Source organism: Pelophylax lessonae (assembly GCF_965119305.1).
Source record: "Pelophylax lessonae genome assembly, chromosome: 8".
In the NCBI taxonomy this organism is placed as follows: Eukaryota; Metazoa; Chordata; class Amphibia; order Anura; family Ranidae; genus Pelophylax; species Pelophylax lessonae.
In genome coordinates this window covers 169,212,504-169,230,694 of record NC_138775.1, presented here as the reverse complement: position 1 = coordinate 169,230,694, position 18,191 = coordinate 169,212,504, and the positions used below count along the sequence as shown (strand labels likewise).

The 18,191-nt window shown below is 42.4% G+C and overlaps 1 protein-coding gene across 1 annotated transcript in view; it reads right to left on the bottom strand.

Moving 5' to 3' along the window:
* VAV3 (vav guanine nucleotide exchange factor 3) overlaps nt 1-18,191 on the bottom strand; it is a gene marked incomplete at its 5' end in the record, with an annotated part of 390,664 nt that overhangs the window by 214,534 nt on the left and 157,939 nt on the right. The window contains one exon of the mRNA XM_082265799.1: nt 142-200. Coding sequence (XP_082121925.1) covers nt 142-200 — 59 coding nt within the window. The remainder of the gene's footprint in view (nt 1-141; nt 201-18,191) is intronic.

Here is an 18,191-nt window from a genome sequence, read left to right as displayed (position 1 = left end):
TACTCTGTTTAAAAAGTGTTCTTTTAATTTTTTTGAGCAGTGTATATTAGAATACATTTACTGTGCACACAGACAATGAAAGTTCCAAAACCTTTTGAAAATTAGACATACCTATTTCAATAGCAAAGAATAATAACTGACCTGATTCCACATGACACGGCATTTGCAGTATGGGAAAGCTTGGACAAAGTCTCTATAACCTGAAAATAGAAACATTACATTTGTGGCATTTGTCAAAGTTTAATTAAACAAGCTGGAGTTAGAAGCTTATTGGCTACCATGAACCGCTGGATCAGATTTTACACTCTCCAGTTTTAGCAAATGAATCCCTATGTGTCTGTTCATGATGAGTCACACTGTCATCAATAAAGCTGAACTCCAAATTTAAACATGAGAGGGGATCGATCCCCGCTAAGCAAAACGGACTCCGTCGGGCACACCGCTCGTGTGAAAGGAGCCTTAGTCCTGTGATCTTGGCTTCTGTGCTGGACAGCACAGAAATACCAGTAACCTCACTTCTGTTCACTGCAGTTGAGTAATGAAGCATAGTCACCAATTTGCCTCCTGTCTGCAATGTGGAAAATAAAAGAGTATTGCCTACACTGATGAAGTCCTTCACTCTGCTTAGCGCACTGTGCAATTCAATAAACTGCAACTGAATGAAAATGCTGACCCCATCTCTACCAGCTATGCAGACGAGTACAGAAAGCTGATCAAAACACATTTAAAAACATATACAGGTTGTAAATAAAAGAAGATAAAATTATATTTTATTTAATAATTGGATTAAATAGTGAATATATATATCTGCCCAGCTTTACTACTGGAAAACTGGCAATACAGGATAACAACATAAAGTTAATAAAAACACAAGGATGTGTATAACCAATATACTATATACAGTACATTTATACATAATGTGAGGCACTGCATGGCAGGGCTGTGGCCAGTGTATAGGTGTCACCTAGGTTTCTCACCTACACATGGCGAGGAGGCTAAAGGTATTGTACCTGTTATGGATTGAACAAACTGTTTTCTTAGCTCTGAATAAGTTTTGGCCTGGGTCCTGAAGCCCGGAGGCTTTGTGGAGTTTTGGGAGAGGGAAAACTCTTAGTGCCGGTTCACACTAGTGCAATGCCAGGCACCGCGTTGCTGACAAACTGTATGGTTTAAAACGCATTGCATTCACACCAAAATGGTGCAGGACTCTTTTTTTGGTCCGCACTGGAATCGGATCGCTGGGTGTTCACACCTATGCGAAACTATTCTTGCAGCATTTCACAGTTCGCACTGTGATCTGCAAACCAATCTGGGGGTGTCATTTAGGGATCGACCAATTATCGGCAAAGCCGATATATCGAGGGCCGATCTGCACTTTCCCCGATATATCGGAATCGGCCACCAAGGTGACCGACATTGCCGATATTTCGGGAAAGTGCTTGTACCGGAGTGATGCCTGTAGCTACAGGCATCACCCTGGTACCGGCGTCCATAGCCGACAGTCGGCTGTCTTGTAATGACAACCGATGCGGCTGAAAAGCCACTCAGCTGTCATCACAAGGAGCGGGAGGGGTTGCCCCTCTCGCCGCCTTTCACGGCTCGCCCGGGTCTCCCGTCCCACTGGGAGACCCAGGCAAGCAGCTTACATGGCCGCCGAAGACCCGATTAAAGCCGAATTCGGCTCTGATCAGGTCTCCATGCAAAAACCCGGAAGTGATGTCATGACATCACTTCCGGGTACTGTCGCCAGATTCAAAAAATGACAGCATTTAAAACGGCCAAACTTGGCGTTTTGAATGCTTTTAAATGCAGAGGAGGGGTTTGGGGTCTTTTCAGACCCCCAGATCCCTCCACAAGAGTACCTGTCAAAGAAAAAAAAAAAAATTGACCAAAATATCGGTATCGGCAACGAAAAACCGATATCGGTCGATCACTAGTGTCATTACCTTTACATTGACACCCCCAGTGATTCGCAGATCCCAGTGTGAACCACTGTGCGATTCTGGTGCGATGTGGGAACCGGCACTGAATCGCAGGGTTTCTCGCATCGCACCAGTATTAAACGGGACTTAGTCCTAGGTCTACCTGCTAGCTAGACCTTACTAATTAGTCAGCTGTGCACAGGAATTGATATATTTGAAGCTGATTGAGGCTCAGCAATTTTCTTTCTCATTTTCTCTGCTATATGAGACAGGCCTGTGAAAGGCTGAATCCTGACCGAACGCTAAAAAAGGTATATTTAATGTTAGTTTGGGGGACCCATTAGGGGGCTGACATAAGTTTACTTAGTGTCGGTGGAGCAGATGTTTTGCTTGTTTTATGCCGCAGTCTTCCTTGATAATCCCTTCTATGTACTGATTGTACAATTGGGTGATATTTTATTTTATATTGATTGCTAAAACCTGCGTCTGAAGCCAGTGGAGGGGTATTTATTATCATGGTATTATACTATTTTATTATTGCTATATGTGGATTATTACAGGCTCAACGGTTTGAAGGATCACACTGTTGTTTCTTTAGGTGGATTGTATTTAAAGTGGAACTTCACTCTCTCAATCAACATGGACTATGTCTAAACCTTATGCTGCTAGCATTAGTAAATAGATAAGAAAGTATATCATATTTATTTGTTTTACACTTTTTTTTTCATTTCTTCAGTTACTTCCTGGTTTCCATGCCTCGGCAAATGATGTCATACATCCCAGGAGTCTTTAGGAGGGGAAGGAGGGTTCTCAGCTCAGCCAATGCCTCAGATGGATTCCAGGAAGTAAATTATACAGGAATCATCTGCCCTTACTCAAGATGGCCACGGCCAGAAATGCCAGGGGGCATTTTTCAAAATAATTTTTCGGCAAAATAAAGCATTGAGACATGGATGGATGGGGGAGTTTATTTTAAAGCGGAGTTCCGGGCACAGATGTCATTTTTCAATAAGCATACCCCCGGGACAGTCAGGGCTAGCACATTCCACAATGGCTAGCCTCTGATCTGTCCCGGTTCGCACTTACCTTTTAGAAGAAATACTTACTTATAAAATTTCTTCCACAGCGTTTCCATCTCTCCTGTGGGCAGCTGAAGCCGGCGCGGTCCTCTTCTGCGTCTTCTTCCGCGTCTTCTTCTCCCAGAATGCACCGCACCGGCCCCTCTCGTCACTTCCGGTGCGGCGCCGCATTCCTAAACAGCTTCTGGGCATGCTCAGAAGCTGTTTAGCAGGGGAATGCGGCGTCGCCCGGAAATGACGTGCGGGGCCGGTGCCGTCGCATTGATTCCTGGGAGCTATGACGTTCAGCTCCCAGGAATCATCGCGAGGCAAGAAGTGACGGGTGAGCCGCGGCTCCGAGGGAGGAAGTACCCTGAGGTGAGTATTTACGATCTACAATTACAAGGTGAGTTTTAAAAAAAAAAAAAACCTAACTATCCAATTCCTTTTCAGGTTATCCAGAACTAGCGGACAGGCACAAAAAAAAAACATCGATTTTGTGCCTGGAACTCCGCTTTAAATACTAAAAATGAATGAAAAAGCGTTTTTGGTTTGTGGTGCCCAGATGCAGTGCCGTTCCACTTTAATGAGTCATTTTATTGGCTGTGCTTTTTTTCTTTATTTTTTTGTAGCAGCAAACTATGTTTTTATATTTCAGATGTGCAGTGATGGTGCTGTTTGAGTGCTTCTGGTTGGGGTTGTCAGCTCTACCACAAAGCTATGTTAAATCTTTCCTGTAGAAAAGCCACAATGTAAATACTTCGAGAAGCTAAGGGATTCTCATAAAAATACTACTCATAATAATACTAATAATAATACTTTTAAAATAGACTGCAGACCACATGTAGGCACGTTCAACAAAATGCAGAAAACACGGCATTAGTAGGCCTTCAATTGCTTTTTCTTTCATGACCGTGGCTGCCCAGTAGCATAATTCTATCAGAGTTATACTGAGTCTACCTTTCCGGAGTAACTTTATACAATAAGGGAGGCTAAGGAATTAGGTAGACTTCCTCAATCTATGTATTACAGTGAAATTACAATTGAAATTTAAAAATACCAAACTTGTTATACTTACCTGCTCTGTGCAGTTGGTTTTACGCAGGGTAGCCCAAATCCTCTTCTTCTCAGGTCTCTCGCCGGAGCCTGGCCTCTCCCTCCTGCTGAATGCCCCCACAGCAAGCAGCTTGCTATGGGGGCACATAAGCCGAGCCGCTGCTCTGTGTGTCCATTCACACAGGGAGCCGTGGCTCAGCCCCGCCCCCTCTCTCTCCTCATTGGCTCACTGACTTTGATTGAAAGCAGAGGGAGCCAATGGCAATAGGAGAGCTGAGGGGAACTGCTGCACACAGAAGGTATTTTATCTTAATGCATAGAATGCATTCAGATTAGAAAACCTTCTGCCTTTAGAACCACTTTAAGCAATAATTGTGGTGTTACTGAAACCAGGGAAACATCGGACTGTAGCAGACCAATCGTATGGGTCTTCAAACTATGGCCATCCAGTTGTTCTGGAACTACGATTCCCATCATGCCTAGTCATGGCTGTGAATGTCAGAGTTTTACAATGCCTCATGGAATGTGTAGTTCTGCAACAGCTGGAGGGCCATAGTTTGAGGAACCCTGGTATAGACCAATATCATTATTGACGAGTGACCCTAAAATCTTGGCCAAAGTATTGGTTATTCAACTGCCTAAAGTTATAGACAATTTAGTGCATCAGGATTTATTCCTGAACATCCCTAGGGTAAATTTTAATATTCAAATTCCAACTCCTAATGCTGGTAATAGAGCTATATTTTCCTTATGCCACTAAGGCCTTTGATAGTTTGGAGTGGCCCTATTTATGGTGTGCCCTTAAGAAATTTAACCTAGGGGACGAATTTATAACATGGGTCAAATTGCTATATTAATTCCCTACAGCTCGAATTAATAATACCTTATCAACACCGATTATGTTGAATAGAGGCACTAGACAGGGATGCCCACTATCCCCCCTTTTATTTTCCTTGGCTTTAGAACCGTTAGCTGCAGCTATACGTTGTGATGGTCAAATAGTGGGATTCAGGAGAGGTGAGACGGAGGATAATGGGCATTATATGAAGATGATGCTTTGTTATTTTTACGTGACAGGACTACATCTATAGAATGCCTGATTTCCCTTATTAACATCTTTGGATCGTATTCAGGCTTTACCATAAATTGGGGTAAGACTACCCTCCTAACGCTAAACCCTCTCTGGGATCCCGTGCCACTGGTCGCCACCCAAATAAAGGAGGTTGAATCATTTGTATATTTAGGGATTACTATTCATAGAGACATCTCTCAATATGTTAGCTTGAATTTAAACCCCCTGCTGACTAAATTTAAACAGAAAACTACAAGCTGGTGCAAACCACCCCTTTCAGTAGTGGGGAGGGTCAACCTCATGAAGATGACATGGGTGCCGCAATTGCTATATGTTTTACATAATACATAATGCACCAGTGTGGCTTCCTATATCTATTTTTAAACGGTTGGAGGCTGTGTTTCATATGTTAATATAGAAAAAGGGTAGACCAAGGATTCAATTAGAAACACTGCAAGAGGCCAAGGAAAGGGGGGAGGGGGGGCTTGGGTTCCTAACACTTTCCTATATTACTTAGCAGGACAGCTCCAGCACTTAACAGCAGTGGCGGTCTGTCCATTAGGGGTGCAGGGGCGCAACCCCCCCCTATCCATGCGTCCGGCCCCCTAATCTACATGCAGGGCGCCAGATGCATGGATTCCAATAGGGGATTTTTTTTTTTTTTTGAAGCACGTGATTAGAGCCAGAGGCTCTAATAGGCTTCAAAAAAGGGTGGGCTCGGGGGGCGCAGAGCACTGCGCCCTGAGCCCACCCAGTTGTGTGACAATAGCGAATGAATATTTGCTATTGTCACACAGATTCTCCTCCTGGCCAATCAGGAAGCGGGTCCTAAAACCCGTTTCCTGATTGGCCGAAAGGAGAAGCCATCCTATTGGCGAAGGAGGAGGGGGGAGAAGATGCAGGGGAAGCCCGACCAATGAAGGGGGACACAGATGAGGCTGAGGGGGAAGCCTCCGCATGTCAGTACAGGGGCAGCCCAGGGAAAGTGAGCCGGCGACCGGGGGGGGGGGTAGTATGGTGTGCGGTGCGGGCTGATGCTGGTGTGGTCCGTGGTCAGGTCCGTCTGCCGACCCATGGAGCACCAAACGCCACTGCTTAACAGGATAGAAAGAGGAGTTTAGTATTGATCCCATTATCCCATTAGAAAAGACAAAATCAGGGGTATTGAGAGGTAAAGGGTTGGTGAATAGTTTGGAAGCTGGTGAATTTAAAATAGCTAAGCAATACCCTATGTTAGATACAATATATTACCAAAAGTAATGGGGACTCCTGCCTTTACACCCACATGAACTTTTTATTGGCATCTCAGTCTTAGTCCGTAGGCTTCAGTATTGAGTTGGCCCACCCTTTGCAGCTATAACCGCTTCAACTCTTCTGGGAAGGCTTATGGTATACAGTAAATGTTAGCACTCTAAAAATAGTGAATACAAATAAAAATAGATATAAATAATAAAGCTGCTAGCAAAATAGTGCAAAATATACACACACACAGAAAACAAATAAAGATCAATTGCAGATCTTAGTGATAAAATACTGGCAACATAATCAAAATTAAGTGTTTATCACTCGTGAACGTTGTCCTCCACCATATAGATAAAGTGCACTCTCAACAGAGCTAATTGCTGACAAAATTATAAGACAACAATAGCGTATATAGCTGCTGGTGTCTTGGTCTCTTGTAGTCCTGAAGAGGGCTAACGGATTGTAGCATCGATTAAATGCTTTTGGAAATCCAAATGAAAAGGGAGATACTCATAGTGTAGCAATCAATAAATATCAATAATCAATAAAAAATATTTTTAATAAAATCCAAAAATAAAAATGACACTGATTGAAGGAACAGTGTAATTACCAATGAACCGAGGTCCTAATGATAGTAAAACAGCAGAGATGTATCTGTCAACTTACATCAGAAGCCACCACATCAGAGATTCAAATGGTGGCTGGACCTCAGGCATGTCTCAGTAGCTCACTTGTTTTTTAAATAAAAAAAAAAAAGTCCAATAAAGAGTATTATTAAAGAAAAAAAAAAAAAAAAAGGTAAACTGTATTTGCAGAATGGAATGAATGTGTATTATTTCTTGGTCACTAGAGGGCGCTAAAAGCTTGATGCTTGAATAGCACATGTGCCACGCACATAGCATACGTCTTAGTCCTTTTAATAAATCCATATTAGACATTTAGTATATTACAGAGAAGTTTTCTGGGGCTTTTTTTTTTTTCAGATAAAATGTTTAAATTAAACAATGTAATACATCTGCAGTGAAATGCAGTTTTCATTGAACATTTTCTGAATAAGGATATATAAAATGTGCTGGTTATTATATTAGGTTTTTATATCTATTAGTACATTATATTTTATTAATACTATACAAGTGTGCTACAATGGTACCCATTTTTTAAAATGATTTGATACTATGATTACTAAGTAACAGTAATTGTGCACACTTCTACATGTCATTTCAGTTTATATACTGAACTTTACACTCATTCCAAATGAATAAATAAATAATAAATGTTAACAAATGGTTGTTATTAGTAATCGCATTACTTTTTCTTGACTTACCACCAATGCAGTCATTTTTTTTTTTTTATTTATTCTCTGCTTTCATTAATCCAGGAAAAAATCCTCACTAGCAGTTCATAGTAAATTATGAAATATGGCTGCAGAATTATTGATCTCACCTCAATGTTCATGGCAATACCTCAAATGTGTTTTGCAATTACAGCCTATATACACGTGCATACCCTGTGCATGCCTTTACATTTGAGGGTGTGTGCAGGGCGACAGGATTAAATTAATTTTTTTTTTATTACATTTTATTATAATTTTTTTTTTTTTTTTTCAATCAAAAAGGTTTTTATTTTGTCAAACACAATACAATGCATAAGATCAAACAATTAAGTGTATAGAACTTCAAACCAGTAGAGGGTCGCAGTGGCAGTTGCAATCAGGTATCAGTCAAATGAGTCAAAAATAGAACATACATATAAAACATATCATGCAGGATATGAAAACCCAGCCATAAACCAAGGTGAAAGGTAGGATGGGAGAACAGGGTGCGACATGCATGTAATCTTGCAACATTCCCTACCACATAAAACTCAAACGGTTGAAAACTTGGAGGAAAATGGGAGAAGACCTGCCACTATCCATCCCCCCCCCCCCCTAAGGGGATTTGGGGATTGCTAAATACCTGGCCAGGCCGAGGTCTCCGGGCACCCTAAAGGTTGCGAAACATCCGGAGACCCCCTCCTGGGTCCAGTCGAGGGGGATTCCCAGACCGATATCTGGGGATCCCGCCATTCCTCAGAAATAGTCGACCTGGCCCTCAGGGTCCATCGCTAGAGTTAAAAACCAGAATTTGCAGATGGAAGGGGGCAACAGTGGCAGGCCAACCTAACTATATCGTCAACTGTCATCGGTGGATACATCACAACATACAGATACAACAAGAAAGGGGGAAAGAAGAAGAGTGGGTGGGAATAGACATAGCTTAGGAGAGGGGATAGTCAAAGGAGGTAGTCACCGGGGGAGTCAAAAAGTAAGCAGGGAAGGAGAAAAATCTATTTCATGCTACAATGTGATCTTGAAGTGTAGTGCCCACGGCTCCCAGACACTCTCAAATTTGAGTACCCGATCCTTTAAGATCACAACCATCTTTTCCTGGGCCATGATCCAGGAGACTTTCCTGGATACAGCTTGATAAGGTACGGAAGGCCTTTTCCAGGCTCTGGCCAAGGTGAGTTTAGCACCCAGAAGTATAAAAAAAAACAGGGAAAGTGAATGCCTGGGAGCCCTGAGATTGTACATGTGTAGAAATGCCGCTTGAGGGGTTTGTTCAATTGAAAGTGAAGTGACCCTTCTGATGAGGTGAAATACCTTATTCCAAAAGGAGCGTATACTAGGGCACGACCACCAGGTATGTAAAAAGGTGCCCCGGTGGTGGCATCCCAGGAAGCATAATGCAGAAGAACCTGGGTACATAGTCGCCAATCTGGTGGGTACTAGATACCATCATGTCAGGATCTTAATGTTAGCCTCAATTAGGGTAACGTTCATCATTCCTTTGAAGGATTTGTGAAAAATCTTATGCCAGTCTTCTAGCGGTAGCTCTAATTCCAGATCTCGTTCCCATCCAATAGCATATGTAGGCTTATCTCTGGGCTGCGTGAGGGCAGCATAAATGAGGGAGATACCTCCTCTCATATTTTCAGATTCCGAGCACCACCGCTTGTAAGGGGTCAACAGTCGGCGGTCGGGGTTGAGGGCCCACAGCGTTCGTAGGAAGTTGGGAAAAGCGGAACTTCTCGGTAGGGGGCATCTTAAGTTTGGACGTGCAGTGAGATAAGGAAAGAGGGCCAGTGGAGGATATGAAGTGGCCAATGCGATACAGTCCCTTGTCTGTCGACCATTTAAAGGCTGCTATGTCATGTCCGGGAGGAAATTGGGGGTGATGGAAAATGTGCATTAAGGGACGTAAAGGTGAGACAATAGATGGGTTCTGATGTAGGCTCCTACACAGAGCGATAGAATGTGACAGTGAGGGCGCAAGGATAGCAGGTTGGAGTTTGGGGGTACACCAGGCTATATAGTCCAAGGTATGGTTAGGCAGCGCTTGGCTTTCCATCTTCACCCAGTCCGGTTTGGGGCCCCCGGAGGTAGATCGTAGAGAATTGGGCCAATTGGGCAGCCTGAAAGTATTTCCAGAGGTCAGGCAGTGCCAAACCCCCCATCGTCCGGGACCAGAGCAGGGTTGCTTTGGGGCAGCGATATCCCTTTTTACCCCAGACGAAACGGACAATCTGGGATTGTAGCGATTTAAGGTGAGCTTTGGGGACCGCCACGGGAAGAGACCTGAAAAGGTATAATAAAGCTAGGTAGGAGCGTCATTTTAACAGAATTGATCCTGCCTATCCAGGAAAGATTACGTGGATTCCAGGAGGTCAAGTCAGCTTTCAGTTTGCGGAACTGGGGTGGGTAAATGGCCTGATACAGAGTGGCAAAAGTGGGAGTGAGCTGAATTCCCAGGTAGGAGAGGGACGAAGAGCACCAATTGAAGGGGAAGGCGGCTTTGATTGACTCGTAGACTGGGGGAGGGACCGTCACGTTGAGGACTGAGGATTTATCCAAGTTGACTTGGAGACCCGACGCCAGGTAGAATCTGCGGAGAAGGTCCAGGACGTTGGGGATAGTAGTGACCGGAGAGGATAAAAAGAGCAACAGGTCATCCGCGAAGAGGGCGCATTTATGTTCAGTTGGGCCGCAATGGACCCCGCGGACGTCGGGATTGCGTTGGATCGCTATGGCTAGAGATTAGATTGCTATTGCAAAAATAAGAGGCGACAGCGGGCACCCTGTCTAGTTCCCCGTTTAATAGGAAATGGGTCTGAGTAATGGCCAGCCGTGCGGATTTGGGCAGTGGGGGAGGAATAGAGAGCTCGGAGAATATTCATGAATTTAGGTCCTACCTCTCCAGAACCTCGAAGAGATAGGGCCACGTGACCGAGTCAAAAGCTTTGTGTAAGTCAATTGACATAATTAAGGCTTCCTGAGGGGGTTTGCCATCCCATCTGGAATTCAGCATGATGATGTCTATGGCTCTTCTGATCTGGTCAGGGCCCTGTCTCCCCTGGATAAACCCCCGATTGGTCCTTGTGTATATACTGGCTAATAAATCGGGAGATTCTATTCGAGAGAATTTTGGTGAGAATTTTCAGGTCAACATTAATGAGAGACATGGGTCTGTAATTTTGTACGTCGCTATGGTCTTTGCCAGGTTTAGGGATGACCATGATGTATGCAGAATTAAGGGTTCTCTCGATCTAATCCCCCGATTGAAGTGCATTATAAAATCTAGTGAGATGGGGGACGAGTGTAGCAGCAAAGGTCTGGTAATAGATTGAAGTAAAACCGTCGGGTCCAGGCGCCAAACCTTTTTTCAGGTGTTTAATCACTCCCAATACTTCCAATTCCGATATCCGGGTCATCTAACAGGTCTTTATGCTCTTTTTGTAGGCAGGGGAGGGGTAGATCATTAAGGAACGCCGCCGGGGGGTCCGACGAGGAGGTGGGGGCTTTATCATAAAGTTTATAGTAGAACGAGTGAAAGGTGTGGAGTACCTTTTGAGGGTGTTGGGAGAGGGAGCCCTGGGCCGTTCTAAGCTTAGGGACCGCTATTGTCCTGATTTTAGGGGATAATTTAGAGGCCAATCTAGGTCCTATCTTGTCCGTAGACTCTTAAAATTTAGCTCCAGACCATCTCAATTGTTTTTCCGCTACCGTGGATAGGGCCAAGTTCAATTGGAGCCTGGCCCCCTCCAGTTGAGTTTTGGAAAGTGGTGTGGGGTGTTGTTTGTGAGCCTTGCTCATTACTTGGAACTCTGTTTCTAATTTGACAAGATCCGCTGCCTGCTGTCGTTTTAGTTGGGAAGAGAATTGTATAATTTTCCCTCTGATGACCGCTTTATGAGCGGCCCAGGGAGTTCCCGGGGAAATTTCCTCCGTCGCGTTTGTGTGGAAATATTCTTTCATGAAAATGGTGCAATGGACCGGGTTGCTGAGGATGGCCTCGTTTAGACGCCATTTGAATTCCTTGCTTGGGGCTGGAGAACGAGTGATCACCAGAACCACCATGGAATGATCCGAGTATTTTTTTTTTTTTATTTACCCTAATTATTATCACAAGGGGGCTAACAAGCCCCCTATGTGATAGCAATGAGCAGGTGACAGATCCCCTTTACAGAGACACTGGGGTCATACTGCCTGCACTGTAAAAGTGATCAGCCAGCTGATACAGTTGCCTGGATCATTTTTACATGACAGCCAAGAGCCCGCTGTACTATACAATAACAGGTTAACTACTTCTGGACCGGAAGGATTTGCCCCCTTAATGACTAGGCCATTTTTTGCAATGCGTTACTTTAACTGACGACGTGCAACGCTGTACCTAAATAGAATTGATGTCCTTTTGCCACAAATAGAGCCTAGAATTTTTTGGTGGTATTTGATCACCTGTGTGATTTTTATTTTTTGCACTATAAACAAAAAAAGCGACAATTCTGAAAAAAAAAACAATATTTTTCACTTTCTGCTATATAACATTCCCAAAAAAAAAAAAAAAATGTAAAAATCTATTTGTTTTCTGCTACATATTTTTGGTAAAAAAAATCCCAATAAGCGTATTTTGATTGGTTTGCGCAAAAGTTATTGAATCTACAAACTAGGGGAAAGATTTATGTCATTTTTATTTATTTTTTACTAGTAATGGCGGCAACCTGCAATTTTTAGAGGGACTGCGACATTGTGGCGGACAGATCGGACCCCTAACTGACTTTTTTGACATTTTTGGGGGGACCAGTGACCTTACTACAGTAAACAGTGTTAAAAATATGCACTGTTACTGTAATAATGACAATGCCGGGAAGGGGTTAACCTAGGGGTGATCAAAGGGTTAATTGTGAGCCTAGGGGTGTGTTTTCTAACTGTGGGGGAAGCGACTTGTGAAATGATCACAGAGCCCTGTGATTCTATATAGAAGGATCACAGGCGCTCTGTGATCATTTCAGAGAGAACAACAGTTAGCTGTGTTTACAACAGCTGACAGTTCTTCTCTCTCAGCGAGGAGCGATCGCGGGTGCCCGGCAGCAATCAGTGCAGCTGCTCCCAGGGATCGGCATCGCCACTGCCTAGTGGGGGTGGGAGCACACCGCCACCGGTGCGTGTTTGCCCCCAGGAGCGCTCCCACGGATGACCGTAAAGGGTGTGGCGATTCGCGCAGTCACTGAGAGTGGGCCTGCTTAAATTGTGCTGTGTGAGCCTGCATAAATTACAGAGAGCCAGAGCAGTCAAATCTTGATGGATTCAGGACCCCGCCCACACAGTTTACGGAGGCAGGACTGCATTTCCAACGAGGAGGATACTTGCATCAGTGAGTACATATGTGGGCTGTTATGTAGGATATGTTCATGGGGTGCAGAGCCAGCTCCTCGGTCCTGCTAGCGGCAGCAGTGGTGGCTAGACTGGCGGCGGGATTCTCTCAGCTATAGCGGGCAAAGACGGCAGCCTCGGTGTCATAGAAGGACCAGGTGGCCCGGCGGTGTCAGGAGTTCATGGCAGCTTTTGTGACCCCAGTAGAGGATCTGAAGGAGAAGAGCCAGGACACCAAGACCAGCATAGAGCTCCTCATCATGGAGAATCTGGGTGAGGTGTGCTGGACCCTGGAGAGAGCAAACAGGGGCTTCACCTTCACTGTGGACCGCTGGGAGAGGAAGGAGGAGGAGTGTCATATAGCCTGCTGATCACTGTCCTGGGGTGGTTGATTTCTGTCCTCTGCCTGCCTTATACTGTCTATGAGGGTGCTGATTACTTACAACTCCGCTTATATGCCACACATGCCACAGGTTTCTGACCCCTCACTTAGAACACCTGGCAAGTGTATTCAATAATAAATTGAAAAGTAGTAAATTGATATTTTTAATTTAAAACCCCCCTCCCTTTAAAATATGCATTATTATTATTATTTATTTGCATTTATATAGCGCCAACAAATTCTGTAGCGCTTTACAATATTCAATTACAAGCAAGTGGGTCCCGAAAAATAACTGTATTCAGAAGTGGGTCTCGGTCCAAAAAAGTTTGGGAAGCCCTGGTCTATAGGGATCAACATCTTTATCACAATTAGAACTATATAAGTGTCCTCAGTAGCATAGTGTCCTCAAAAAACCCTGATCACTGCCAGCACTAGCTGCATGTAGCAGAAAACATTTGGCCTAAATGTATGAAGACATTTACATAGTTACATAGTAGTTGAGGTTGAATAAAGACAACAGTCCATCCAGTTCAACCCGTGTAGGTGTGTGTGACCGTAATCATCTCTCATGCCCCTTAATGTTCTGAGCCTTGAGATGTACGTCCAAGTGTCTTTTGAAATTAGCCATACTTCCTGCAGTAACTACCTCTAGCGGGAGATAATTCCAGTCTTGTAGCCCTAACAGTGAAGAACCCCCTACGTTGCCTGAGGTTAAAATGCTTCTCCTCTAATCGCATTGTATGTCCTCGTGTCCTCATGCAATCCTTGCGACTGAATAGCTTTTTTTCTATGCTGAGATCACCATTGAGGTATTTGTAAATTGCTATCATGTCCCCTCTCAGGCGTCTCTTCTCCAGGGAGAATAAATCAAGCGATTATAAACGCTCCTCATAATTAAGGTCCTCTAATCCCCTAATAATTTTAGTTGACCTTCTCTGGACTCTCTCCAGCTCCAACACATCCCTTCTGAGGAATGGCGACCAGAACTGGACAGAATACTCCAGATGTGGTCGGACCAGAGTTTTATAAAGTGGAAGGATTATAGTTTTATCTCGGGAATACATCCCCTTCTTTATGCATGCTAATATTCTGCCGGCCTTGGCAGCTGCAGCTTGACATTGCATGCTATTGCCAAGTCTATCCTCTACTAAGACTCCCAGATCTTTCTCCATTTTTGATTCCTCCAAGGTTCCCCCCCTAAAGTGTATTGAGCTTTTATGCTTTTAGCACCCAAGTGAAAAACCTTACACTTCTCCACATTAAACCTCATTTCCCATGTAGTTGCCCATTCTATTATTTGGTTCAGGTCATTCTGTAAGATATCTGCCTCATGTTGTGAAGTTATTTCCCTGGCCAATTTTGTGTCATCCACAAAAACTGATATTGAGCTACTGATCCCATCGTCAATGCTATTTATGAATAAATTGAACAAGATTGGTCCCAGGACTGATCCCTGGGGGACCCCACTTACCACCCCAGACCAGTCTGAGTATGTGTTATTGATTACCACCCTTTGGACACGCCCTTTTAGCCAGTTCCGTATCCAAGAGCACACGTTGTGGTCGATGCCTGCAGACCTTATTTTATATATTAAGCGTTTGTGGGGAACTGTATCAAACGCCTTAGCAAAATCCAGGTACACCACATCCACTGGTCTCCCCCTATCTAGCTCACAGCTCACCTCCTCGTAGAATGTTAAGAGATTGGTTTAACAAGAACGTCCATTTGTAAACCCATGCTGATTACTGCTGATGATGTTGTTATCTTTAGCAAACTCTACAATATAGTCCCTTATCATCCCCTCCAGAAGTTTATATACTATCGATGTCAGACTGACAGGCCTATAATTTCCCGGGACATGCCTCTGTCCTTTTTTGAATATCGATTTGATTTTATAACATAAAGTAAAACATATTTTTTTTCAACCTTTCTGGTCTTTTTTGTAACCTTTTTGGTCTTTTTTGTTTATATAATAAAATAAAAAAACAGTGGTGATCAAATACCACCAAAAGAAAGCTCTATTTGTGTGAAGAAAATAATATAAATTTAATTTGTGTACAGTGTTGCATGACTGAGCAATTGCAAGTTAAAGCGTAACTCCACTTTTGTTGAGAAAAAAACATTCCCCTCTGGGTGATCTCTGTACTTGAATTATAAGAAACTTTGTTGCGAATTCCTACCTTTTTGTTATTCTGAAGAAACCATTGTTTCTCTGTGCCCCTGTTCTGAGTGGGTCTAATGGGTGGTTTCATAATTATCTATTAGCTGTGGCAGCTGCAGGGCTCTAATGAGGAAAGCTGCTGGGCCTGCATCCCTTTAGATGTGTTCCTATTGGGAGTATCTCACCAAACATGACATTTTTGTTGCAAGGGATGCCAGAAATCTGACTTGTATCTTAAGCAGACTTCTGGGAAAATTGGTGAGCCAATCACGCAAGCAGGAAATTATGTTTCTGGGGTGTGGTCAGTACACATCCTGTGTACAGAACAGCTTCAGGTAGCCATATTGAATTGCATTTTCAGAAAATTACAACAGTTGCAGATTGAAAAGGAAAGGTCATTTTTAATAACATTCAATTACAATGTGATTTGTGTCGCAATTGTATAGGCTATATTGTTTTTTCTTTATTTTCTATTTTTTTTTCCGTGAAAGTAGAGTTACCCTTTAGACTCCATTCACACTGCCGCGACTTGTCAGCCTGACAAGTCGCGGTCCATTGACTGGTACAGGACACATTCTAATAGGAGCGACACAAGTCGCTCCGACTTAGAAAAAGGGTCCTGTACTACTTCGGGGCGACCTGGAGGCGACTTGCATTGACTTCCATTATGTGAAGTCCGTGCAAGTCGTGCCGAAGTCGCGGTGCACGGGACTTCACAGGTCGCCCCGGAAGTCGTGCAGGAGTCGTGCCGCTTCAGTGTGACTGCGGTCTTAAAGTAGCACAGTGCTGAATAGCAAAAAATGGCCTGGTTATAAAGGGGGTAAAACCTTTCCGGGGATCAAGTGGATAAGCAGTATGTAAACAAATTTTAATTTCTTTATAGATTTGTATATATTTAATTATTTTATCCAAATATTTTTAAGTATTGCGGATTTTGTTGCTATTTGTCCTGTGGGGACACGCTTAGCAGTAGATTGGCAACAGGAAGTTAACAGATAGATTGTATGCCACCCCCCTTTTCCTTCGATTGGCCGAGAGCAGAGTTAAACAAGTATCTGAACTGTTTTTGTCTAATTGGTAAATTTTCCTCCCCCTCCCTCTTTTCGTTCTTTTCTCCTGAGGCTAAGGCATTATTCTGACTATTTCGAATCCCATTTTATTTTTAATTGTATTATTTCATTACTTTTTATTTTTATTTTCATTTGCATTCATTTTTATTTGCATTTTTATTTTTATTTTTATTTTATTAATTTTATTTTTTATTTTTAGTTTTATTTTTAATTTTATTTTTATTTTTAATTTATTTTCATTTTATTTTTATTTTTATCTCTATTTTTATTTTTATTTTATTTTATATTTTATTTATTTATTTTTTATTTTATTTTATTTTAATTTATTTTTATTTTTATTTTCATTTTATTTTTATTTTCATTTTTATTTTTTATTTTTATTTTTATTATTTTATTTTTATTTTTATTTTTTTATTTTAATTTTATTTTTATATATTTTATTTATTTTTATATAATTTTTATTTTTCAAATTTTTTTATATAGGGATTTTTTCAAATAACAGATATATAATACATAATTTTGCTCCAAAATCAACCTTCCTAGCTGATTTTTTAATAAGTTAGTAAGAATTGTCACTAATGTTAGTAACATTGATATGTATGATTTGTATTTATGAATTTTATGAAGTGTATTAAATTTTAATGGTTTTAACAATGTAATAAGTTATCGGCAACAGGAAATGAGGTGGCGATTTTAATTTCTTTATAGATTTGTATATATTTAATTATTTTATCCAAATATTTTTAAGTATTGCGGATTTTGTTGCTATTTGTCCTGTGGGGACACGCTTAGCAGTAGATTGGCAACAGGAAGTTAACAGATAGATTGTATGCCACCCCCCTTTTCCTTCGATTGGCCGAGAGCAGAGTTAAACAAGTATAAAGACACAAGCCGCCTCACCGGAAGTGATGTCTTTGATAACGCCCATGTAGGCGGGCGAAACGCGTCGACGCACTTCCGGGCAGCGGAGCTTTTGCAGCGTCATTTCCTGTTAACCACAGTGGAACGCACACCGACAGCGACACGGAAATTAAGGGATTAGCTGTGCAAGGCTCCTTAATGCTGTTCATTGCTGATATTTAAAAGATACTTTGTGAGTATTATTCTTTACTATTTTGATTTAAATAAATCCTACGGGCTTCACCATGTATGGCTTCTTTCCTTGCATTTGAAACACACATTGGAGAGTGAAAAGAGAGGAATTATTAAGGAGCTATTCTATGAGGTGCATGTCATCCATCCATCCGTTCAAGGGATATCTCATATGCTTGGGTGGCTGCATTGATCCTGTGATCCGACTAAGGAACATCATATATGTTCAAGGCTCATTTACACCCAAAGTCTGGTGAGTGCATCCCCATTGGGGGTCTTTTTTCCTGAAGAGCACTTGGGCACTTTTATGGATTTGAGCACCTGTTTGGCACTTTAGTTTCTGTTGAAGAAACATTTTTTGGACTGCACCTTAACAAATCATTCTGCACTTTAAATGGTTGCATTATGGACTCCTAATTATAGCACTTTACTATATATTCATTGTTTA